Source organism: Carassius gibelio, chromosome A21 (assembly GCF_023724105.1).
Source record: "Carassius gibelio isolate Cgi1373 ecotype wild population from Czech Republic chromosome A21, carGib1.2-hapl.c, whole genome shotgun sequence".
NCBI classification, from domain to species: domain Eukaryota; kingdom Metazoa; phylum Chordata; class Actinopteri; order Cypriniformes; family Cyprinidae; genus Carassius; species Carassius gibelio.
Window position 1 is genome coordinate 4,221,175 of NC_068391.1, and position 27,841 is coordinate 4,249,015.

General features: G+C 37.2%; 1 protein-coding gene across 2 annotated transcripts; it reads left to right on the forward strand.

Moving 5' to 3' along the window:
• Positions 1-2,746: 2,746 nt before the first annotated feature.
• On the forward strand, positions 2,747-27,841 carry LOC127941316 (noelin-like). 2 transcript variants are annotated; one of them, XM_052536257.1, is made up of 6 exons: positions 2,747-3,209; positions 14,349-14,498; positions 15,316-15,471; positions 18,007-18,226; positions 20,767-20,873; positions 26,003-27,841. In XM_052536257.1, exons 1-6 carry the CDS (start codon positions 3,144-3,146, stop codon positions 26,675-26,677), a joined length of 1,374 nt encoding a protein of 457 aa, XP_052392217.1. In that variant the 5' UTR covers positions 2,747-3,143; the 3' UTR covers positions 26,678-27,841. The 2 variants fall into 2 exon arrangements, with proteins under 2 accessions (XP_052392217.1, XP_052392216.1); XM_052536256.1 differs by lacking the exon at positions 2,747-3,209 and adding an exon at positions 12,737-13,261.

Sequence of the window (27,841 nt, forward strand, 5' to 3'; positions counted from 1 at the left end):
CATCCTCAGACCATTTAAGTATATTGTTTCTTCATTTGAAAAGATTTGGAGAAATTCAGCTTTACATCACCACTGGATCCACTGTAGTGAATGGGTGCCGTCAGAATGAGAGTCCAAACAGCTGATGAAAACAACACAATAATCAACAAATCCATCAGTCAAAGTCTTGTGAAGTAAAAAGTTGAGTTTTTTGTAAGAAACAAATAATTTTTTCTTATGTCAAACCATTGCTTCCGACTAAATTATGTCTTTTGTCCACAATATTGCTTTCGCCAGAGAAAAAGTAATCTTCTCTGATTTAAGAGAGAAATATGCACAGATCAAGCACCGTTTACAAGTAGTTCCTAACAAGTATTTTGATGTGAGAGGACAACAAAGGATGTTTTTCACTGGAGGAAGCATTATAATAATTTTATGGACTCATATTTTGACCAGCAGAAATGGTTTAAAGTTAAAACGTCTCAATGATAACTTTCACATGATGTTAATAGTGCACTGCAGAGGATCCACTGGGGAGCAACTGATGAATTGCTAAATCTCTCCAAATCTGATGAAGAAACAAACTCATGGGCTGAGGACATTTCCAGCCAACCATTTTGGGGTGACTAATCCTTTAAACCTTCACACTAAATCAGTATTCATGTGGTCTATAAACTATACTGGATGTATTTTAGCAGAGTTTATAATGAAATATAAGGACAGTGATTTTCTTGGCTCCTAGTCTCAGTCTGGAACGGCCCATCCGATGCAAGGTCAATAGGTTCTTATCAGCCCACTAGGAAGAAAAATCTTTTTAAAAGATACTTGGAGTGATATAAAACATTTCTCTGGAAGAGCTAATCATCACATTGATGTGTTCAGCATAAAAACAGCACAAATTTCTAAGCCCAACTCAATCATTAATGCTTATACTGAATGGTAAAATGTAGCCTTCTCATAATCATACTGAGCACTGTGCTGCTGATATGAATCATGTTAATATTTAATTATATTTTTAAACACCTTGCTATATTATCTACATGGTTGTTAGTCTGAATGTCTTATACGGGCTGAACACATTACTCGTGGTTGCTGCAGTGAAATAAAGCCATATAAATTTGCAATAATGGTTTCCACAGACACCAATCAATAATGCATAGGACATCAATAACAGCATTATTCCAAATATAAATCTGGCAAACTTAACTGACCACAACTTTCTAAATACACACAGTGGCCCCAAAATATATTATATTTGGATACTTAAAATGTCTGGACATTATTGCAAAGATGATAAAACATCAACTCAAATGGCATCTTGACAAATGCCTGCAGCATCTTTTCTCAGGAATTATTTTCTTCATTTTTGCTCAGTGACATACTTTAGTTTTTAGAGGAGCATTATATATGATGTCTTATTTAGAAACCTTAAACTTCTTTGTGTTAAATATTTTACTTCAAAAAAGTTCTAGCACTTACTATAAGATGAAGTGAATTATGAAATGCATGAAATGCAATCAAGTCCCTACAAAACACAAAATAACACAATTTTAGAGGTCAATATATAGTATTTATACTTCCCATGCTCACCAAGGCTGCATTTACTTGATCAAAAAAACATTGAAATTAAATATTGTGAAATAATCTTACAATTAAAAAGTACCATAAAACTCCAAAGTCTTGTTTGCTGTCAAATTTATGATTGTCGGGTTTAACAACAGTGACTAAGAGGTAGCCTACATTTTTAAGCAAATAAGAGATTAAACTTTGGTCTTAAATACTCCACAATTCAAAAGTCTGGGATGGTAGGCTTTTTTTAATGTTTTTGAAAGAATTCCAAGGCTGCATTTATTTGTTTAAAAAAAATATTGTGAAATATTGTTACAATTTAAAATGTGTTTTCTTCTTAAATATATTTTAAAATGTAATACATTCCTGTGATGAAAACCTTAAAGGGTTAAAAAAGGTAACAGCTTAAGTCATTTGTGGATTAATGCGTATTGGAGACGCGAACCATTTAAAATGATTCAGTTCGATTGGGTGAACTGGTTCAAGAAGATCCGGTTACATTGAATGATTCGTTCGCGAACTGGACATCACTAAACTGAAGTGTTTTGAACTCTCTCACAACAGACACGGAAGAGAAGACAATGCTGAATAAAGTTGTAGTTTTTGCTATTTTTGGTCCAAAATGGATTTTCGATGCTTCAAAAAATTCTAACTGACCCTCTGATGTCACATGGACTACTTTGATGATGTTTTTCTTACCTTTCTGGACATGGACCATATACCGTACACACAGTTTCAATGGAGGGACTGAGAGCTCTCGGACTACATCTAAAATATCTTAAACTGTGTTCGTAAGATGAACGGAGGTCTCAAGGGTTTGGAACGACATGAGGGTGAGTCATTAATGACATAATTGTGATTTTTGGGTGAACTAACCCTTTAATTTTCAGCAACAGTACAGCAGTCTCCACTGTTACGTGATCCTTCAATATACCCTTCTAATATGCTGATTTGCTGTAATAACATTTCTCATTATATCGGTGTTAAAACAGCAGTGCTGCTTCAATATTGTGGAAACCGTGATACAAAAAAAAAAAAAAAAAAAGATATTTACCGGATTTTCTTTCATTTCTTTTGAAATACGTTGTATTGTTCGTTTTAAACGCCGTTTGCAGGTAAAATGTCCTTACAGTGTAGAAAGACTGTTTTTATGCCGCGCAAGGTTTGACCAATTAGCTCAGTCCCTCCTCCTCTCGCTCATCCCTGTTGAATTTCACATCCGGTTTCAGCACCTAGGACAGCTCTCGCTCCCCCAATCTCTCTCCCTCACACAGCGAGATACACACAAAGTTTTGGGCTAACCAGACCTCCCTGCTTGACGCTAGACCCCCAAAGCCGCTAATCTACCGGGGACGGGAGTCGCAGGGGGGCTCAGAGACGCAAGAGAGAAAACGCGAGGCGCGAGATGCCCAGAGACGGCTGCGCGAGACCGAGTTCTGTTTCTCTGTCATTCCGCTGCTGAGAAGAGAGCGAAAGAGAAAGAAGCGAGCGACCGGGGACCGAGGAGCGAGGCGAGAGCACTAACGAGCGGGTCTTAACGAGGCACCGGACCGGATCTGCATGCGAGAGCGAGACCGAGCGAGGGGAGGCGCGAGATGCAGCGCGTGAACAAGCTCTTGAGTCTCGTCGTGCTGGTGCTGATGGGCACGGAACTCACGCAAGTAGGTCTATCGCCATCTTTACCTCCCACACACACACACACACACACACATCTCTAACACAGATCAGACTGCAATGAATTAGCTGAATTAATGGGTAGAAGAAATTAATGAATGGGATTACAAGCCCAGAGATAGGAAGAGTAACGGTTATACTCAATGACAGCTCACAGCAAACATGAGAAGTTAAAACGAACATTCATTTAGGACTCATGTTGCTGTATATTCAACCCTCATATATTGTAAGACTGATTTTGCATTCTTTGTTTGGGATCCTAAGGAGTGAAACAGTGAAATAAGCTTCTAATGGAATCAAAACCACATCCTAAGAAGACCAAATGCTTCTGTTTGGGTCAGTTTGAGCATGAAAAATATACATTGCAGAAAAATCGCAAATCTTTTTTTTTTTAAAGTGGGTTATCAAGTTTATAGCAAGCCCACATATATAACTACCACAAGTCATTGAGTATCAATCTGATATAAGTCTGTTTTTGAGCTACTGAAGGCCTTTGGAGACCACACACAGAACTTGAGAAGTGCTAAGTAATATTAATGCACTTCACATTTTGTAGAGCTGTAATTGCACATTTCTATTAATAGCACTATACTAATTGCATGAAAGAATGTAGGAATAATTTGAAAAAGTGCACATTAGGGTTAATTATGATTAGTTCTCAAAAAGAGAGGGAACGAATATAGACATTTCTCAAAATGGGGCTGACATGTCACCATCTATCATAATAGTTTCTTTATACCTTTGGATGGATGCCATATTTAATCTTATATCAGTGAAAAGAAGTACATGTACAGTGTTTAATGGGTTAAACTGTACCTCTGTCTTTATTTTTCTTGTTCAGTCAATGCACCTTTGAAATGAGACTGAGGGGTTGTGATAATTAAACGGGCCAAAACAATACTACCTGTAAGTGTCCCTTATTTTCATTTACGTCATATTAAATATGGTATCTCCCCCAAAGGTGTACATCCCTGGCAAAATGGACACTAATATGGGGGAAAGAGGCTTTGCACAAGAGGATTGAAGAGCATTTGGCCGCTCTTACTAACAGTGCGCAGTGTTCTTGGCTCCTACATATGCAAACAGCGCTCTTCACGCTTCAGTTATTACTTTAACCAGTGTCTCACTGTAGCATGTATTTTCCTGTTGATCAGAAAGGATGAGCTTGTGAACCGTACAGCCTGTGTAAATGTTGCATTAGGCTCACAGTGGGGCAGCATGCTTACTCGGCATGTGGTCACAAGTAAATCTCAAACTGACTCTGCCAAACCCATCAATTTCCGCCGCGTGGCTCTGTTCATCTTCTCATCTTGGAGATTTACGGCCCATTGAATCGGTTACAATTTGGCATTTTCCTCAGCTTTAGCCGGGTTTGAGAAGAGGATCTTGCAACATATACACAAACACATCGGATGTGTTCGAGTAATAGATGAAAGACACATCATATACAGTCATTTAATATCCAAAAATCATAACTGTGACATAAATATACAAGGAAAGGTGTTCATTTAGAGCAACACGGCATTCTGGGATTCAATTTGGCTACTGTCAGTGTTAAATTAAACACATGAAATACCTTAGGTGTGAGCAAATGCATGTTGGGACAAGGTCATATCATCTTTTCTTTCACAAATGCAGTGATCTAGTTTCAAACTCAGGAAATTGCCATAGTTTGATAATTGCACTGTGGAAACTGAGTTGTCTTTCAGTGTGTGTGTGTATAGGAGGAGTTGAGATGAGTCACTGGGCCCTTTATCAGTTCTGTTTATGGCGTACATGCTTTATTATTTGACCCAACACTCTAAACACACTAAAAATAAAGGATACATTTAGAAAAAAAAGAAGAGTTTTGTGGTTTAATGTCAAAAGAGAGTCTACTTGAGTTCCTCAGAGAGCTTTTTATCCTCTAGCTCTTTAGGAAACCAGTTGTGTAGTGGTGCTTTAATGGACCATGAACTAAAAGCACTTATCTTGAATATGTATGATGGGACTTCAGTATCTTCCAAAGAACACTCTTCTTCATTGGTATCTGTGGTTCCTTGAACAACCTTTAGCATTCATGGAACAGTTCTAAGAAAATGGTTCTTTTAAGAACTGTTCAATGAAAGTTGCTTTGGGGAATCTATTTATCTATTTATTTATTTTGTACAGAACACATCCTAAGCTGAACACCACCTTTAAAATCCACTCTTTAAACTAAACGGCAACAGATGGCCAATTGTTAAAAACACGACTGACTGAACACCATCCACAAAACATCTCCTAAAATGTAAATACCCCTCATAGAACACCCCTAAACGCACACAAAGAACTACATACGGAACCAAACAGCTCCTGAACCAAAACTCAATAACTCAAGAAGTACACCTACTGTACTTAACACGATCCACAAAGGATCTTCTTAATGGAAACACCACTCACTGAACATCTACTGAACATTACTCACTGAACACCACTAATAAAAAAGCCCATGACACCACCCACAGAACAGCTGATGGATCTCATACTACAGATCTGCTAAACACCTCCATCAGTTCTCCCACTCATTATCAACTAGTTCCCAACCTGGAACGGTTTGACAGAATGAGGTCTAAAGTGATCTCATTTGAAAATCAGTAACATAATTTTGGACAGAATGCAAGATGGAACATAATATTTCCCTCTGTCCAAGTTATGTGCCAACCATCAATTGGATTTAAATTGATCCAACCAGCAGTTTTTCTAGAGGGCATAATAGATTGAAAAATACTATATAAAAGCATTGGTAAGATTATAGATGACCCCTCTGAAAATTATATATGTATGTAAGTTATGTATGTGTGTGTGTGTATATATATATATATATATATATATATATATATATTGTATGTGTGTGTGTGTGTGTGAGAGAGAGAATTCAAATGTAAATTAATTTAATTAATTATAATGTCATTCAAAATAAAATAAACTATTTTTTAATTTACATGAATTAAAAAAACATTATGTATATTTAAAGTTGTTTTTCATAAAATTTCTCTTTTTATTTATGTTTATATATTTTTATTTTAAGAAAAGTTTTTAATTTTGATTAATTCATTATTTTAAATTAATTGATTCATTTAAATTAAATATATATACTATATATATATATATATAATCAGTATGTAGTAAGTCCAAATGTAGAATCCATTCAAACTTCCATTGACGAGAGAGAGAGAGAGAGAGAGAGAGAGAGAGAGAGAGAGAGGGGAATGATAATATATCCAGCTCCCCCAGCTATAGAATGAATGAGATTAGTTCTTGATTACCACGGTAAAGATACGCGTCTTCTATGGTCTTATCACCTTTATGGAGATAAAGGTCATCACAACGCTCTCAGAGAAGAGAATAATCTAGCTTGTGGATAAGAAGAATTATCATATTAGTAATGGCCCTGCCTTGTGTGTGTGCGTTTAAAAGGAAACACAAGCTGTTGTTTATATGATGGCATTTCACCACCCTTGGCACTCATTGTTTCTCTAAAAATCCATAAATCACACGTCCACATGTTGTTCGTCAATCTCCAATCGATAGCAAGACAGATCTATCATCAGCATGTGCTCGATCTTCATTCTTGTGTTGTCCATCATATAATTCTGTAGCATCTGAACTGTGAAAGGGCAAGTGTGTGTTCACTGTTTTGTAAAAAGAGATGCACAAGGAAGAGACGAACAGCAGGAGGATACAGGGCCACTTTGACGGTCCCTACTGTGCTAAGGACAGTAAATGATTTGAAAGAGTGTGCTGTTACTTTTTAACAATCAGAAACATGATAACCAGTGACCAGGATATAACAGCGACCAATAAGAAACCACAATGCAACCTCCTAGAAACCATAGCAATACATCAGCAATCAACTAAAAAAACACCCTACCAACATATTACAGTAACAACACTTAGGACAGTTTAAAATCATGGAAATGGCAATGCCAAGTACTCAGAACACCCAAAAACTGAATAGCAACTGACATAGGACTTAAACACGCTTTAGGAGCATAACAACAAACTGGCAACCACCCAGAACAACCTATCAAAAAAAAATAATCGACCATCTGTTCACACATACAAACACACACTGCTATGCTTCCCTTTACCAAGATATAAAACAACATTTTCCTACATCACAAAATAAATAGCTATGTTTCGAAGCGGTTATATTTCAGCTGGTGATGGATATTCTGTAAACTACCACTGAAAGCAACAGGAAGAACAGACTGCTTGGAGAGGGAGAGGAGGAGGAGGCGCAGGGTTAGGGGAGAGTACTGTAAATGTTCAAACAGCAGGGCTCCGTTCCAAACACTTCTGCAGTACCACGAGTCAGGCAGTGCATTTAAAGTTCTGCAGAAGAAAACTTCTAAAAACATGGAATTTACTTCTTCCTTCTCCCCTCTTCTCCACACTGCAGAACTGTTATGGAGGTCTTCGGCACAGGCCGATTGATAAATCACTCATGTTGCATTGGACTGTATTTTTTTTTTTACACTCAGCCTCAAGCTGAAGGCTTTACAGTAGACCATTACAGATGAGTAAGTGCTGCTACAGTCTCATTCTGTCCAACAGCTCAGATGGTTTCTTCTGGTTCATTTCGGACCAATCGTCATCTAGCTCTCCTGATCTCCAGGATATTATCGTTTTGTTGGGGGCTGCAGAAATCACACAGCCTGCACATGAATTATTAAAAGGTGATAAAAAGCAAAAAGAACAGTGTTAAAGGGAATCCCAGCTCTAGATTACGGTTTTGCTGCTCTCACGTTGATGAAAGTAAAATTGATTGCTGTTGCCTTAGAGAACGCAGTCATAAAACATTCATATCAGACGTTTACTGCATATCTTGTTTCAGAATTAATAGAAATATGCACCTGACTCAATAGATCAGTGCTTTTGTAAAACTAATCCATTTGTTTGTACAGAACATTCAGATTAATATGGAAGCCCGTTTCTGCCTTTGAAAAAAAATCAAATAGGTAATAGTGACGTTTCTGACTTTTTTCTCACAATTGTGAATTTGCATTTCACAGTTTTTTTCTCAGAATTGCATGATAAAAACTTCAAATTCTGACTTTTTTATCAGAATTGTGAGACAAAACTTTATAACTCATAATTGCATGTAAAAAAAAAATGTAATCACCTTTATATACAGTGATGGAAACAGGCTGCCATAGATTAAAGAAACTGTTCACTCATAAATAAAATAAATACCATGTTTTCCGGACTATAAGTTGCACTCTTTTTCATAGTTTGGCTGGTCCTGCGACTTATAGTCAGGTGCGACTTATTTATCAAAATTAATTTGACATGAACCAAGAGAAATGAACCAATAGAAAACATTACCGTCTACAGCGTGAGAGGGCGCTCTATGCTGCTCAGTGCTCCTGTAGTCTACACTGAAGACATAGAGCGCTCTCGTGGCTGTAGACGGTAATGTTTTCTCTTGGTTCTAAATGAATGCGACTTATAGTCCAGTGCGACTTATAAATGTTTTTTTCCTCATCATGACGTATTTTTGGACTGATGCGACTTATACTCAGGTGCGACTTATAGTCCGAAAAATACGGTATGTATTTACCTCCACGTCATTCCAAACCCATAATGACCCATCAAACCCAATATTCCAATTATACTCAATGCAAATGGATGCTATCAAGCTTCAGAGACGACAAAAAATTAATTAATAATAACATGAGGGTGAGTACATTTTGACAATGGATAACAATCCCTTTAATGTTTTTCTTAATTTTAAATTTTTTGTCTTAACTCCATGAAACAACTTTTTATTCCTATTCTAGTGTTAGTGTGTATAAAGAAATAGCTCATAAACTCCATAAAGTTCCTGGTGTTGCATGACTTAATCAGCATAGATGTTTGGCATTAAAGGTACAATTTGTAAGAAATTTGCCGTAAAATATCCAAAAACCACTAGGTTAGTGTTATATATTTTGTCAAGCTTATTACTAACAATATCTCTAATGTTTTCAACTACTTGTAAATCATGAGATAATTCTCATTCTAAACAGTGACACGGAGCAGTGCAGTCGCCTGTCAATGACGTTAGTTACCTTTTGTTACCGCCTTTACTGACGTAGAAACCACATGACAACAGTTTCATGGACAAATGCGGAAGTAGCTTCGCGACCAAATTCAACTAGAAAGAGATGCCGATCTCGCTTGTGTTTTACTCGACAGGTGAGTTGTTTTGATTCGTATCTTTACAGAAAACATATGCTATTGTAACGATCAACAAGATTAGTATTATGGGGCATACACACCAAACGCGGGGCATCGCGTCTCTAGACCCGCGTGAGGATGCGTCTCATCCATAGTCTGATCGTGTCTGTTCATTGACTTTGTATGTAATCTATTCGCGCAAATCGTTGAACTTGCGTTAAATCCATGATTTATCTTTCCGTCTGATTGATGGTCGTCAGCGATTGGGTAGAAGACAACAAATCCCATCATTCCACGCTCCTTCTTAGCATCATCAAACCACACGTTTTGATAGTGCGCCCTCTCGTGGCAGGTCCTAAAACCTGTACCTTTAAGTTAGATTTTTTGATTCATAAGCCAAAAACTGCTGTATTGAAAAGTATTACTTATCACAGCTTTTCAATTAAAAATTGTCAGCTTTTATTAAATGCCAGAATGAAATCTAGGTTTGAAATAACTATTTAATTAACACAGTCAAATTCAGAGTGGCCCAACTTTGAGAGCATTATAACAATCTTCACTGTATTATTTTTTATACATAGCATCATTCTACCATGTGCGCTGATATTTTACTCATTAATCTCTGAAATAAAAACAAGCCAATTTAATTGCCAATGTGAAGCTGCATTGTTCATTTGGCACACACACTCTCAAGGCCAAAGAAATTCAAGCCCTGGGTGATTTGTGCTGAAGTGACCTTCTATTTCTATGGCTCTATCATTCATTCACTCCATCTCTCTTTTATGTCTCTCTCCATCTACTCAAACACAAAAATACAACCATAGTGCAGGATGGTAATCATGTTACATATAGGGATGACATGTCAAAAAGATATTTCAAAGGGACAGTACCCAAAAAGGGGTTTGGAGAAATGTAGCATTACATTTGCCTTAGTTTTACCATTTGACAGTACCTGTTTACTGCAGAGGATCCACTGGTGAGCAAGTAATGTAATGCTAAAGATCTCCATAAAATCTCCATAAAATTCTTATTTTTGGGTGAACTCTTTCTTTAAAAAATATATATATATATTACGCATTAAATTTCAAGTCACACCATAGCTTTGTGAGAGGAACAGCCTGAAATTTCAGTCTAAAAATTTCAAACATGATCGCCGTTCACTTTCTTTTCAAGGAAAAGAGCACCTTGGACATTCTGTTATAAATAACTCCTTTTGTGTTCTATTGGAAACCATACAGGAAATCATACAGGTTTCTAAAGACATGAGGATGAGTAAATGATGGCAGAACTAGTTCTTCAAGGACAATACAGAAAGATTGGATCATTGTGGATCCACAAGCAAACCAAAAAGTGTGTGTATGTAATTGACAGTTGAAAGGAAAGCCGGAAAGAATATCTGCCCTAGATTCAGTGTTTTAGATGTTTTCTGTGTGATGTTTTATTAAAGTGAGGTTGGATATGCTGACAGAGACACAACTGGATGCCTGACACTCCCTGAATATCTCTCAGCCTGTGTTTTTCTCTCGCTCAAAGGTCAGTCTACCTTAAGCGGCGTACCTTTGACATATTCATGTTTTATTCCAAAATATCAGTTTATTTTGGATTTATAACTACCAAGAAGGATTAGTTTTTGTTTTTGTTTTAATTCAGGGCAAAAACAAATAAGTATGGATTTTAAACAAATGTATGCATGTATGTATGTATGTATGTATGTATGTGTGTGTGTGTGTATATATTTAATATATATATAGGAAATATTTAATTTATATATAGGAAACCAGTCTCCTCTTTGCTTATATCGATACCCTCCAACATTCTTCATTACAAATCCTCGTTTTGTACTTCTAATTAGTGACTGTTGTTTTGTTTTGATCTCTCCCCTGCATTTTCGTGTTTGTCACTTCTGACCAGCGCATGCGCAAAGCTGACATCATATGTCATCTGCCCAGGACTACTTGTGTGTACAACAGTTAGCCTGAAAAGCACATGAAACTTGATAGCCTGCTTTCTTTTCGGATGTTAATATATCCATTGTAAAACAGTCAGACAAGATTATACATCCTAAAGAGCGTGCAAAGAGCACTCCCAATATAATCATTATGCACAATTAATCTCTTATTTACATTGTATCTACACATTGTTATAATGAGAGGATTCACGAGCTTGCAGAACTCAGTACTTAAGGAGAAACTCTGCGTATTGAGTGGTGAGTGAAGAGTTGATGCACTTCTGAACCCATATACACACAGGAGCGTTTGCCAAATATTTATGGCTGATATCAGACGGGGCCCCCTGGTTCCCCTGGGCCAAAAGTGGCCGCTTACCTCGCTTATTGGTGAAGTCCACCCCTGTGTCTGTCTGTGATTAATAGGTGATTTATGAGACTACACTACTCATTCTGTCTTACTGCCAGATAGTGGTCGGGTGTAATTGCATCACAGTAACGCCGATCACAACACGGGGGCGCTCGAGTCATTCTAATGCAAACTGAATTAATGCACTGAAGGTACTGTATCTGATGTGTACTGTAGGATGCATGCAGAGTGGGTCTTCTCCGGGACCCTGTGACTCTTATATGTTTCAGTTTTCACTAACAATCCGTCTACGCATGTGCATGTCAGAGATTTTCAAATGTTTAAGCCTTCCAGCCTTTACATAAAAGGTATTTCAACCAAATATTCCACTTATGTTCCTTCCCAGTCGTATGAGTAAGCTAGTATTTCTTCGTGACACATCTTGTGAGTTCTTTAACAACAGGCCTGCTATTTCTGGGGAAAACAAACAAACAAACAAGCAAAAACCTCATAAAAGTGACTTATGGCAGAGTGCTTGTTAAAATAGCCCGTTAGCTGTGTGTTGACATTACAAGTCCGAAAACACTAGACTCAGGTTCTCTTGAGGCCGTAACCATGTCGGGAACACCATAAAACTGGTCGTATAACCTTATTATAGACTTACATATTACAATTTAATCAAAAACTTTAGTGTTTGGTTTAAAACTGTGTGTCGGCAAAATAAAACTTTTGTCGTGTGAAAGAACCAAAACAGATTGTTCTGCGAAAATCACATACAGAAAATGTGACGCCCCCTGAACGTCTTTTTTAACTCGGCACACTGGAGCAAAAGTGGAGCGCGGGTGATACGTGACCGTTATTTATTCCCGTTGATCCGGAGTGGGGCGTGACATTGAGATGTTCCGTTTACAACCTTAAATTATATCGTGTCATTAACAGGATCCGCTGCCAAGTGCAAATCCCTTGTGGCGCGTCTCGTGAGCGGAGGCGCGCTTGACGCGTTCTAGCCTTCCGTTAAATAGGAGCGCGTGGCGCCGCCCCCTTTCTCATCCACGGAGAGCAGTCGGCGTGTGCAGTTGTAATCCATCCTGCATAATTCACTTGCGTGGTGAAGGCGGACCAATAAGGGCGTGAACGCAAACAAAAGAGGCACGGATAACGGAAAAGACACTAGACGGGAGCACCGCGGAGAGGAGTCACAACTGCTTAGTTTTTATTACTCTTAACAACGTCGGACTCCCTTCAATCATTGACATTCATGAAGATGTGCACCGCGAGACCGACCGAACCGGGACCGTTAGAGGAGATGTTGCGGATGATGGTGATGCACGAGACGCTCGCGGGCAGCGATGCTCGCCGTTACTGTTCCCCGGTGGCTTGTGTAGAATGAGAGTTTGGGTCAGTGCGCAGAGATGTCGGTGCCTTTGCTGAAGATCGGTGTGGTGCTCAGCACCATGGCAATGATCACCAACTGGATGTCCCAGACACTGCCTTCACTAGTGGGGCTCAACACCACCAAACTGACCGCGGCGCAGGGCGGCTATCCTGACCGGAGTATAGGAGTAAGTCTCGTGTTCCTTCCCCTGAAAATTCGAACCAAAAGTTAAAATATTAAGCTTGTATCAAGTAAAAATATTTTCCATTTGCGCATATAGCATATGCGCATATAGCGCGTTGCAATTAAGCGTAATATAATAATTTTAAAGCGCTTTTTTGTATACAGATGTTTATTCTTTTGCATTCTACTCCATTAATTCTTTAAAAATGTCCAATGCAGGATCGTGTGTGTTCTCCGTTTCAAAAAGTGGCGTTCACGGACCTGCTCACCGTGATGTCATGGAATTTCGAACGTTCAGCTATTAATATTACAATTTGTAATGTTTCCGTGTTCCAATTAGCTCTAATAAAACTTTTTTTTATTTTAATAAACCAAAATTGCTGCAATAAGTCAATAGAAATCAGGAGCATTTTTTTTGTGTGTGATTTCACTAGAATGAGACAGTCCACTGAAAAAAATCAAAGAGGTTCTGAAAGCACGAACGTGTTTTGAACACATATGCTTAAAAAAAAAGAATGAATAATGGAACAAATAGGCTATCACCAAATGCACTGCAGATGTAATGCAATTGTTTTCATTGTCATGAACAATTTTAATATCACTTTGAATATTGGGCCAGATAAAAAATGGAATGTAACAAGAAAAAAGACTGCAAAAGTATTTTTGTGGTGTTATAATATTCCATTGGGTTGGAGATTGTGGAGATTTAGGACTCTCCGGACCTGCATCAGTGAATGCTCATCAATTCTCCATCTGTCCCTCACTGTCACCAACTCCAGACAGACTGTGATTGGATCTGTAGCTCAGCAGCAGTTCAAGAACGACACTCAGCTGAACAGGATAGATGGCCTCTAACAGCTGTCTGTCCAATGTGACTAAAAAACTGTGCACATGATTCAGGCTGATGTAAAGCTGCTGTGTTTTGATTGGTGGGTGGGGAAGTGGGTGTGGTCTGATGTGGCACAAGCTGATGGGATTTTGCGCAATCTTGTGTCATGTGTTTGTAATGCCAATAAATCTGGGATTACAAATAAAACTAAGAACTTGAAGAAATGTTGTAATATATCTCGTTCTGTCTCATCTTCTCACAGGTTTTACCCGCCAACCCTGAGGAGTCCTGGCAGGTGTACAGCTCGGCTCAGGACAGTGAGGGCAGGTGTGTGTGTACGGTCGTCGCACCGCAGCAGACCATGTGCTCAAGAGATGCCCGCACCAAACAACTCCGCCAGCTACTGGAGAAGGTGACCTCCCGACCCACAATGCTCTATTGATTTGCCCTTGGGAATCACATTACTTATGAAAGTTGCCAAAGACACTGAATATATGACAACCAGTCTGGAGTTTTCCTCCAAAGATCAAAGTGACCTAGAGGCATGCGCCTAACAACACAGGCATCAATATCATTCGTATCCAAATACTCAGACTTAATGAGTTCCTCTGGAACAAGGCTGGCACAAAGGCAAACAGACTTTCTTCAGAAAGAAGACGATGCAACTCCTCGGACACATCAATCATTAGCAGATGTGGAATAGCTGCAGAATTCACTAGTTTGCTGAAAGTCACTAGATTTGTTATATATTGATGTTCAGAGTCGATATATTTAGATGTTTCTTATCGTATATTAGATTTTTTTTAATTATTGTAATGAAAGAAATTTGTTAGGAAAAAGCAAGAATATTGCATTTTTGTTCAAGAGAACAAATATATATATATATATATATATATATATATATATATATATATATATATATATATATATACTTTTAATTAGACATTAATATTTAATTTCTATATGTAATATTATATAAGTATAATATAGTGTGTGTATAAAAGATAATAAGAATATATATATATATATATATATATATATATATTTATATATATATATATATATATATATATATATATATATATATATATATATATGCCTAATCACACCATGTGAGTTTTCCAATTTACAAATAATAATAATAATAATAATAATAATAATAATAGGAATTATATGAAATGTGTTTATAAACAAAACATATTAAATATTTAGTACCTGTGTGTTTTTAGGTGCAAAATATGACACAATCAATCCAAGTATTGGACCAGAGGACTCAGAGGGACCTGCAGTACGTGGTGAAGATGGAAGATCAACTTCGTGGCCTGGAGACTAAATTCAGACAGGTGGAGGAGAACCACAAGCAAAACATCGCCAAGCAGTACAAGGTAAACGCACAATTAAATGCAAGCAGTGCACATATTTTACATATATGCACACATCGCTCCACACTATCACACATGAACAAACTGCAGATCGCATGCACACCTATAAATGCTTGTGTGATTTTTCTGAAATGTGCAGACATGTCTGATTTGATCCAAACAATTATTGTTTGTGCAAAAAATTAAACATTTGTTTTTACTGAATTAAATATGATTCTATTATTATAATAACATATAATAAAAAAGCAAAAAAATAAATGATCTGCAAATTTCAGTTTTTCTATAATATAACAGTCCAAAACATCCCATGAACCACACACCTGACACATGCATGAAATATAATTTTTGTTTGCACTTTGTAACACCAGTCTGAGTACATGTGTGAGTACATGAGTGTGTGTGTGACTGTGAGAGCACGTGAATGTGTTAGCTAGGTTAGCGAGTTAGCTCCCTGTGCTGAGTGTGTTGTTTCTTGCTTGCAGGGCTAACTATAAAGACATGATAGGAGAGCCAGAGGCCAGAAGAGGCAGGTCTAACCCACGATTGGCTGAAGTGGGCCTCAATCATGCTGTTTATGTCACGATTCTCATATTCTATTCGACATTAGCTGTAAGAAACACTCCTCCCCCCTCCCTTATCCAACCACCAATCAGATCTCCTCCTGCATGCTACTCTAAAGAACTGTTACATTTTATTTATATGATCTACATTATTTAGTTTCATTGCTATATTGCTATTATTACTACTACTAATTCCATTATTATTCTCATCTTTGCTAGTATTGCTTAAGTTTTCATTATTATTATTATTATTATTATTATTATTATTATCTCTTATTATTTGTCAATATGAGTCTTTGGTTTTTGAAATAATATGCGTTTTTTGGAAGTTAAGAATTTAATCTTAACATCACATTGTTGTATGTGAGTTGTAATTTCAGCATGTGTCCCTTTCTGCTGTTGCATTCTAAACGACAACTAATAAAGTCTTTTCCCAATTGTTTACCGTGTTCAGAGCGCTTGATTTCGTCGATAAATGTTTGTAAATATATTATTTTTATACGGATATGAGTAGTTTTACTGCAGCTTGGCCTCTGGTCTCTCACTGGCTCTACAAGCACACACACACACACACACACACGCACACGCACACACAAAGACTCTTAAAAATTAACGTTTTTAAATGTTGTTGTTTTTTGAAGCACTTCAGCAAAGAATCCTCTTTTTAAAAAATATCTCAGGGTTCTTGAGGTGCTGTATTAAATGTAAGTTTCTATTACAACAGAGGTTCTTAAATATTAGCATCCACTGTTGTTAAAGTGCATCAGTACATACACTTAATGGCCCAAAGTATGCGGACACCTTTTAGTTAAAGGATTTTCATCTACAATATCACTTGATGTATAAAATCAAGACTACAACCAATATAGTCTCCTTACCTTTTGAAAAACAAGTTCACTTTTGGCTTACCTTTATAAAGGGGATGTAGAAAATATATCTAATGATTAAAGCACAAGATTATTAAAACATAATGACTTGAAATGTTCTTTAGAGTAGAACTTTTTATTTGACATTATAAGTGTACTTACATGTTAAGAAAATCACCTGAAACAATTATCTGCAAGTACAGTTTTTTTTTTTAAATATATACTTTTAAGATTTGAAATAAACTATAAGTGCACATTCAACACAACTAATAAAATTAATTTAATTCAACACAAAAAGCACACTTCTTTTTCACAAGAGCAAATGAGCGTGACCTTATATATAATATATATAATATAATATTATTTAATGAGCATTCTGGTGGGGACAAGACCTGAACTCTTACAAAAGACCTTTGTGACCTTTTTCAGTCACCCAACATCAATACCTGACCTCACTGATGCTCAGAAACAAATCGCTGCATCCATGTTTCTGCATCTAGAAAAACCTTCCCAGAGGAGTAGAAACTGTTAAAGGAGCAAAAGAAAGACTAGATGCCCATTCACACCAAAACTGATTACTAGCATCCACACCAACGCATGATAACAAGTTTTGTCATCTGCCACTTTAAATGCTTTAGTCAGGTGAATTCTGATTGGTTGTCAATGTTTTTTATCGTCCATCAGCTAGAAAAATTGTTCTGAAAGTGATTCAGATAACATAGTTCCTTTGTGCCCTTATTATTATCAATGTGGTGTTGCCTCTGCCATTCTTTTAAAACTAGAACGATATCTTTATCATTATAGTTTTGTCCATGGTGTGCACGGGTCTTAACTCATTGTAAATAGTTTTAAAATGAAAGGACATTGGTGTGGTGCTTAGATGTCCACATACTTTGCGGCAGATACGGTTTTCTTTAAGAACTCCAATGGTGTTAAAACCCATTGAAACGTTTATTAAGAGTGTCGAGATGAACAAATGCACATATTAATGTACACACAACAGTATTCAACACCTATATTGTTCAACTCAGCATAGACAGCAAGGGTTCAGACAGGTTTCAGAACATACAGTAAGCAAGACTTCCCAATGCTCCCACTTTACGTATTTGCAGGCCATAAAGTCAAAAATGGCGGAGCTGCGTCCACTGATCCCCGTACTGGAGGAATACAAAGCGGACGCGCGGCTGGTTCAGCAGTTTAAGGAGGAGGTGCAGAACTTGACGTCCAGCCTCAGTCTCCTCCAGCAGGAGATGGGAGCCTACGACTACGATGACCTGCACTCCCGTGTGGTTAATCTAGAGGAGCGGCTACGTGCGTGCATGCAGAAGCTTGGTAAGACACACACAGTCAACAAACACTTATCCTTATTTTACCAAAAACATGATAATGGATCAGCATTGTTTACTGCATGGTCCTGGAATTCCAGGTACAGTGCAAAATAATGTGTTGATCACCATAAAAAATTATGATTAATGGAGCCAATATGCAACTGTTAAAATACTGTTTCAATATCACAGCCACAAGATGTAAACTATTTGTGTATACATTGTATTATTTATTTATTTATTTTTTTACAACTTGCTTGCATTACAACAAATACAACCATAAATATTACAATGTTAAATACTTTTTCGATTCACTGCACACAGAATAAAAATAAGAATTGATGAATAATAATGAAAGAACGGGAAAAAAAAAACCATGAACAGAAATAACAAATTAACATCAGAAATAGAATTTGTAACACAATGTAAAAAAAATGCTGCCTAAAAAGATCACTCAAACAGCATCTTAACAGAAGTATTTTTGGAAAGCCTTTTGGAACCTTTATTTTTAAGAGCAAACTGAAGAACTATTTAAAAAGATTGGATACTAATTAAGAAACTTATAGTGATATAGAAATTAAGTCGAATCTGAACCTAAATTCATTGTCTCTCTGATTCACTCTAATCTGATTCCTCAAACAATTTGTCTGCCATTTCCCAATGATGAAGAACAATCTCAAACGAGATCATCAAACATGTGTCTCCTCAAGGGCTTTCAGAGATCTCAGGATCTCAAACCCTGTTGGATTTGTCCAAAAGTCTGTGATCAAAAGTATCAGATTTCAGTATTTCTCATCCATTTCTACAAAGTTCAAATGTTCTGAGCTGCTCTCCACATTCATTTTACAGCTCTGTAATCTTAATGTCAACTATTCTCTCATTTGGGTCTGTTTTAGTTTAGCACAAACATCTGAGATGTAGCTGATACTTCAATGAAGCACAACTGAGATTTATTGTCTCTTGAGCTATAAATGAGTAAAATTATGCATTCATTATCACAGCTTCAATTTCCCAGCATCCACACAGATTCTGGAAGAGAAATCTGGGTCAGTTTTACTGTACGATCAATATGGCTTTAAGACAACTGACTGATCTCTCCTTTCTCACACACACACACACGCTCATCCATGTGTGTCGCTTCTGATGAATATGAAACACTTACAGGAAAACTACATGAATTTCACATATTCCCATCCACATGTGACATGAATGAATTTGTTTTGTTGAGGACAGATGTATTACTGTTACTGTTCTAAGCAATCAGATTTATAGCAATTTCTTTCAGAAATGTAAAAATAAAAAATTAAAATAGAATTCCTCAAATGCCATTTTGATGTGATCACATGATTAAACAAGAACACAAGAATTTAAAGGGATAGTTCACGCAGAAATTAACTTTCTGTCATCATTTACTTACCCTCATGTTGTTCCAAACCTGTAAGAGCTGATTTCTTATGTTGAACATAAAATAAGATATTTTGAAGATTGCTGGTAATCAAACAGTCGGTGGTTCCCATTGACTTCCATAGTATTTTTTTTCCCCCTATGGAAGTCAATGGGAACCACCGACTGTTTGCTTACCAGCACTCTTCAAAATATCTTCTATGTTCAACATAAGAAAGCAACTAAAACATTTTGATCAATGATGACTAGAATTTTCATTTTTGGGTGAAATATCCCTTTAACGTTCTTAGATGACCTCAAACATGAAATTAGTTTTTCCCTGTACAATGAAAAAAATACTGGGGTAAAAAACTATTTTCACTCAAAAAAATGCTACTAAATCTCACAAATGAAAAAAGAATTGGCTCATAACACTTTGAATTGAACATGACATTTAGAAGTAGAAACATCGTATTCTCTTGTGAAACATATTCTAATAATATTTATTCACTACTTTGATTTTTTTTTTTTTACAGCGTATATATTGACAATACTGAATCAGTAATCATGTACAATGTGTGAGAGGGTTGTGCATTTTTCTGCAGATGTGTGTCTGCAATATTAGAGAATCAGGGCTTTAGTCTAAAGATAGTAGCGTAATAATTTAGTCCTGTATCTCCCTCCAGAAAACAGATTACAGCTCAGTGTGTTAATCTCAAGAGTGTGTGTGTTGAATGGCCGAGGCTGAGCAGGAAAACACACACACACACACCACGGTTATTACTCACTATCACCACAGGATGTTAAAAAACATAATTTTTTATATTTATCTTACAATTTATCTGTATATTATATTCTCTCTCCATCACACACATGAAAGCCTTCATCTGTATTCCCATATTATCAATGAAGACTTTTTCTCTCTTTTTTTCTATGAAAGCTCATAATGAAACTGAGTTTGACTCAGTTAAAGTCATTTAATCATAACCTTCACTCCAAGATATAAGATTACCACAGTAATTATGACTGAATCAGACTCATCATAACATTACAGCATTAAATCTCATTAAACTCATTAAACTTGTGTGATAATAAGCTTCTCGTTAGAAAGTGTTTGTGTGTGTTTATGTGCGCAATTATATATGTGTGTTGTGTTTCCTACAGCGTGTGGTAAGCTGACTGGCATTAGTGATGCGATCACTATTAAAATATCCGGATCTCGGTTCGGATCCTGGATGACAGACCCTCTCGCTCCTGAAGGAGACACAAGGGTGAGTGTAAATGCACAAACATACATATTTCCCAATTTTAGACATATATAAATGCAATCAGACATGCGATATCATTCAAAAGATGGGGTTAGTTAGATGTAATGTTTTTGAAAGAAGTCTCTTTTGCTTACAAAAGGTGCATTTATTTGAACAAAAATAATAGTAATATTTTCAAAAATATTATTACAATTTAAAATAACTTTTTTAATTCAAATAAAATTGTAAAATGCAATTTATTCCTGTGATGCAAAGCTGAATTTTCAGCATCATTACTCCAGTCGTCAGTGTCACATGATACTTCAGAAATCATTCTAACTTGCTGATTTGCTGCTCAAGAATAATTTCTTATAAATGTTGAAAACAGCTGTGCTGCTTCATATTTTTGTGGAAAGCTTTTTTTCCTTCTTTCTTTGATTAATAGAAAGCTCAAAAGAACAGCATCTTTTGTAACGTTACAAATGTCTTGGCTGTCACTTTTGATCAATTTAATGTGTCCTTGCATTTATTAGTATTTGTGTATAATGGTAACTTCCTTCTGGAAGACAAACAGGATTCATTTCTGAGATTCATTAACATGCAGATAGTGGAGGATATCTGGTTATTTTATGCCGGGAATAAAAACCCACAAGCACATAGCTGCCGGCAACCACTTTATAACCACATTGCTTTATAACCATAAAGAAAAAACAAACCTCAAATGCAAATAGACATGCTTAAGGAAAAGCCACGTCCTATATTGAAATACAGTATACACAGAGAAGAGTTAAAACGCACAATGAAGTTCTTTGCCCTAAAGGGACAAAGTCGTGGCCTAGTGTTGCTGCCCACTGCTCCGGGTGTGTGTTCACAGTGTGTGTGTTCACTGCTGTGTGTGTGTGTTCACTGCTGTGTGTGTGCACTCTGGATGGGTTAAATGCAGAGCATGAATTCTGAGTATGGGTCAAAATACTTGGCTGTATGTCACGTCACTAATGCCATTTCAGCTAAAATCACATGTCACTGTGCAGTAGATTGGTTTATTCAGATGACTTGTCTTACTATACAGGTGTAAAAAAAAATAAAAAATAAAAACATGATTCTTAGAGAGTTATGACTTTAAAAAGAGCCTTTACAGTTGCCAAAAAAATAACTGTTTTTTGTTACTAAATTGAATAATCAAGCCCAGTTGCCCAGGTGACAAAAAGTAACGCAAAAGTAACATAATGCATAACTTTTCTATCACAATTTGATACTTTTTGGTTAGATGCAATATTGTAATGTATTACTTTTAAAAGTTACTTTTCTCAACACAGTTTGTGAATCACTTGGAATGAAATAATAAAAATAAAAGAAATCTACTTGTAATAATCATTTGTTTGCAAGCTTACTTTTACACTGTTTGTCCTTCAAACAACATTTATAAACAGTTTATAAATCACTTGGAAAAAACAAACCAGTTCAAAACAAATATTTGTTTGTGAGTTGAACATCCGTGGAGTTGAAGCCAGGTCACTAACTCTCACAGTGCCACGAGGAGAAAATAAGCGAGGCCAAATAATTTTCCACTCGTCCAGATGTGAAGTGCTCCAGTGGGGCTCGTAATGGAGGCCGCCGAGGGGCTTGTGATAACGGCTGGAGGTTAAGACTGTGGAGAATGAATGAGGGCAGCTGGAAATAAGTGTGAAATGTTCCTGATGGCCTGTTTGTATAAGCCGATTCTTAGCCTAATCATCTCTCAGACAAGTGTGAAAAATGTTTTTGGTGATGCTGGATGACAAAGCAGAAGTGTGCTATAACCTTTGACCTATTTATCTGTCAGATTGCACAACATTGTGGTTAAAGATCTGGGCCGGTTACCAAACGTTGTAGTATTGAACCCGCATGGGCTGATCTATGAGCCATCAGCATTGCACCGTGGCCAGGTTCTTAACCTCAGGTTGCAAGCGACTGTTGTGGCTAAATGACAAATTGGTAATTAGCAGTTGGCATCCCAGAGCTGCATTTGTGAGAAGTTTCCCAGCATGCAGGTTTCCAGTTCTCATTGATGAGAACAAAACTTAAAGTGAATTGAACTGAATAATGACACTATGAACTGAACGGAATCAACATTGAACTGATTTGATCTGAATAACGACACTTAAACTTTACAGCATAATTTGAACTGGTCTCATATTTGATAAAGTTTGCATCATCTGTTATTTTCCTGTGTATTACTGTAAAGATGCTAGATGCTAGATGCTAGGAAGCTCAAGTCCTTCTTTGTTTCACAAGCATATCTTCTGTTTTGCCATTCCATTAATGACACTAAAACATAAAAATGGATAGCTGCAGTCTTAGAAGCTGACTGCGTTGCTAAAACAATAAAATAAAATACCAACACCTGTTCAGTGTTCACTAACTATTAACTGTAGTTCACATGTAATGGGCTAGATCTTCATGCACCAATTTTTCAACCCAAAATATTTCTATATAGCTATTATTGAATTTTGTCACATTTTTTGCATTAAAAACAAAACACTGAAAAGTAAAATAAACAAGATATGCAAGTGAATAATAGAAGTGAATTTTGGTATCAAAACATTATAATGTACCATATGAAATTATATTCATTTTAAGATTTGCTATAATTGCATTCAACAATTTATAACAGTATATAATAAATATATATTATATAAAACACACACACACAAACAAACACACACACACACACACACACACACACACACACACACACACACACACACACACAGAATTTTCTATTTAAAAAATAAAAAAATTAAAATACAATTATATTTGGCTACATCAACAATGTAGTTTAGCTTTTGTATCTTACTGCCAATAATCTTACAATAATAATAATAAAAAAAGAAATGTTCACCGACCACCAATTTTGCAGTGTACAGCAGACCAGAAAAATATAAAAGAACCACAAATACTCCAATACAAAACAAAAAATAAAATAAAAAATATTAGAGCCCACTGTACTCATATTAAATCTTTGATTTAGAAACAACACACTTTCACAACAAAATACACAATTACAAACACATTAAAGTGATGCCTTGCACAAGATAGTCCATCCAGGCTTCATAAACGCAGTAGAAATTTTAAATCATAGAACATATAACCTTCATTCACACCCACAGACCTGGTTTTAGCACTTCCCCCTTCCCCTCTTTCTGTTTTTGTCACACTTTGGGTTGGAGGCTCTTGTTCTCAAAGATTGATGAGACTTTAGGCTGTATGTGTGAGACAGGCAGAGCGTGGAGAGAGAGAGAGAGAGAGAGAGAGAGAGAGAGAGAGAGAGGGAGAGGTGTGTGTATGTGTGGGAGGGAACAATAAGCAATATCTCAGAGTGGTTTTTGGCTCTTCAAAGATAAAAAGCTTTGGCAGAGTAGTATGTTGCTGTCAGAAATATCAAGCAGAGATGGAGCAGCATTAATGCTCTGCGTGAGCATTAAGTTAAAGCAAGAACAAACGCCCTGTGACTGACCAGAATGTCAAATATTAATGCTGTGTTCTATATTCTGATCAGATTCCAATTTGATTTCCAACTTCTGACCATAAAGATTCTCAGAAGTTGATGCATACAGAAATAAAATAGCAATGTTACCAGATTTATAGATCAACAAAAAAAGAGTCCTGGCATCCAAATTCCAAAGGACAAGCTAATATTTACACTGCATGTATATGATTATCAGAGATAATTATTTACTGTCTTTTACGCACTCACACTATGCCTATGCAAAGCAGGTTTTATTAAAATGTAATGATAAAAAATATATATATATATATATATATATATTTTCTCAACACATTTTTTACAACACAAACCCAAAGTTTTACATGGAAAGGTGACCAGATCCTGGCCCGAGAAACATCTGTTGGGAAACAAAAGGTTTCTTGTGTTATTTTGGTGTTGGCCAAAGGATGAGTGCCCTCAGTTGATTCTTGGCACTTCCTTCTACTTTTGGGGATTTTATGTCACCACCTCTGTCCAGGACTCGCTCACTGAGAGTATTACCACACGGTCATGTGTAAAGATGCTTTGGAACAGGTTATAATGTGAAAAATGCTTTTAAAACAGTGAAATGTAATCAAATGTTAGTGGATTGAACAACTGTGCAGTGAACAACTGTGGATTTCAAAAGAGGTAAATGTTGTGCAGTATGTTCAAACATGCAGAAGAGAGAGTGAGTGTGTATGTTAATATATACAGTAGATGTTGTTTACCGCCTCGTGCCTCATAGAGAGCACACAGACGTCCCGCTGGGCTGCACGGCTCTGGAATATTCCATAAGCATGACTGCTCTATCTTTCCATTCGCTCACCGAGAGACAGAAGCCCCAGCCATGCTGGGAATTCTCCACAGAGAGTCGCTTTTATCCGGAATTATCTGGAATTATCCCCATAGGGTTCGTAATGCTTGGCACACAGCAACTTCCTGGCTGTCAGTTTTCACCGCCTGCGTTCTGCCACAGCTAGGGAAGGATGGACACCTTCAATCTGAAATTTAATTAAGACCTCGCTGAACATGTCCTTCTGTGCTGGCAAATTAATGCTAGAACCAAAAAATCTAATGCAAGCACAAGCAAAATAAAGAACAACTTGACCCACTTCGATTAATCGTTGAAAAAGATTAGTATAAGCTTCAGTACTTCTATCTATCCATCTATCCATCCATCCATCCATCAATCCATTCACGCACCTATCTATCCATCAATTAACTACCTACTTACTTATAAACTTCAAGCTTTTTTAACCTACAAAATGTTAAAAGAAGGCTTTGTCAAGCCAACATTCAAAGTTCAAAGTTTATCTTGATAAACATTAAAAATCTGAATTTTAATTAAAGTTCCTGTTTGCTACCTCATATTTAATTCAAATTCAATTCAAAATGGAGCACAACTCTGATGAACATCTTAAAAAGGTTAGATTCAATATCCATTCTGACAAACATCTGCTGCATGTCGCGTGAACATCCGGCAGGGAATGTTTCGGCAGGCATACTGTAGTTAAACAAATCCAAAGACTAATGCACTTATGCACATCTGGTCAACATACTTGTGCTACAGGGGGTGTCTTATTAACTCAGTTCCTTGTATTGTTAGTTGTTTACACTGATCACTTACTCTCTCGCTTCTGTCCAGGTGTGGTACATGGATGGCTACCATAACAACCGCTTCGTGCGCGAGTACAAGTCTATGGCGGACTTTATGACGTCGGATAACTTCACATCTCACCGGCTGCCGCACCCTTGGTCCGGGACGGGTCAGGTGGTGTACAATGGCTCCATTTATTTCAACAAGTTTCAGAGCAACATGATCATCAAGTTTGACTTCAAGACGTCCGCCATAAGTAAATCTCAGCGTCTGGACAATGCGGGCTTCAGCAACACCTACCACTACGCCTGGGGCGGACACTCCGACATCGACCTCATGGTTGACGAGGGCGGGCTCTGGGCCGTCTACGCCACCAATCAGAACGCGGGGAACATTGTCATCAGCAAGCTCCACCCTCTCACCCTGCATATAATGCAGTCCTGGACGACCAATCATCCGAGACGCAGTGCCGGGGAGTCGTTTATGATTTGCGGGACGCTCTACGTGACCAACGGCTACTCGGGAGGGACGAAAGTCTACTACGCCTACCACACCAACTCCTCGACATACGAGTACATCGATATCGTTCTGCAGAACAAGTATTCGCACATCTCTATGCTGGACTATAACCCACGAGATCGCGCACTGTACGCTTGGAATAATGGACATCAAGTCCTGTACAACGTTACGCTTTTCCACGTCATCCGCTCGGAGCAACTGTAACCTTGGAGGATTTGGTTGGGAGTATCTGAAGACAATCTTTAGGAATGTTCTTAAACCTATTGTTACAAAAATGCTATGCTGAATGAAAACTAAACCTGAACAACAGACATGTGAATGGAACATAGGACACAAGATCATAAACAGATGCCAAAAAAATAAAAAATAAACAAAGCCACGCCTTTCTGTTTTTTACAAAAGGACTTTACTTTATAGGACACAGTCTGATCAGATGTTTTCCAGTAGCTCTAAAAAGACATTTGTCCATGCTTTACTGCACACTGACATGAAGGGAACTTTGGTATTAGTTACAGACTAGTAGTCCACACACAACCTCATAAACTGAGCATGTGCAGGAAAACCGATGGTGCTTCACTTGGCATACTAACATGGACGTCTTACCAGTTTATGCACTCTCCTATGTCCAAACTGTGTGCTTTGCAGAGCTCATTTCTATAGGTAATATGAAAAAATATGATTGGCTGAAGGCGCTGACTGTTGAAAGCTTGTAAGGTTTTACTTGAACATCTGTAGTTGGACCATATCATGGTATTTTACAATGACCTACATGTATGTAGCACCTGAGAACAGACCAAAGCGTGCTATTAAAGTCAACATGAAATCACACATTCCTTGTCTTGATATGCACAATTACTGTAACTTGCTCCAACTCTAAAACAACCTTATATTTCGGAATGACATCATCAAGAACTCTTATTTTTCAGCTCCTCAATCAAACACATCCATAATTCTGGTCATATTTAACAGTGCAATCAATTCCCGATGCATAAAATCAAGTCTCGTCCCATGTTTTTCTTGTCGAAGATCCTGTTAACACAGAAACACATCATTTCATGTTGACTTTTGATCTTCTCTGGTGAGATTATCACCCTTCAGGCTACCGATACTCACTTTGTTATGCTTGTAAATGGATGTCAACTGCATCTGCATCATGATTGCTATGTACGATACACCAACTCCACATAACAAGTGTGCCGGTTTTACTAGCAGATGGTTCAGGTGCAATCTTACTCCAATTTAGTCTCTGTGCTGGTGATTTCTTGTAAAATGATTTCTTTAGTTTTGCATGAGCAGGTGTGCTCAAAGGAATGTTTACCTGTGTGATGATGTACATGACAGATTTGGGATAAGGGATGGAGGGAGGGA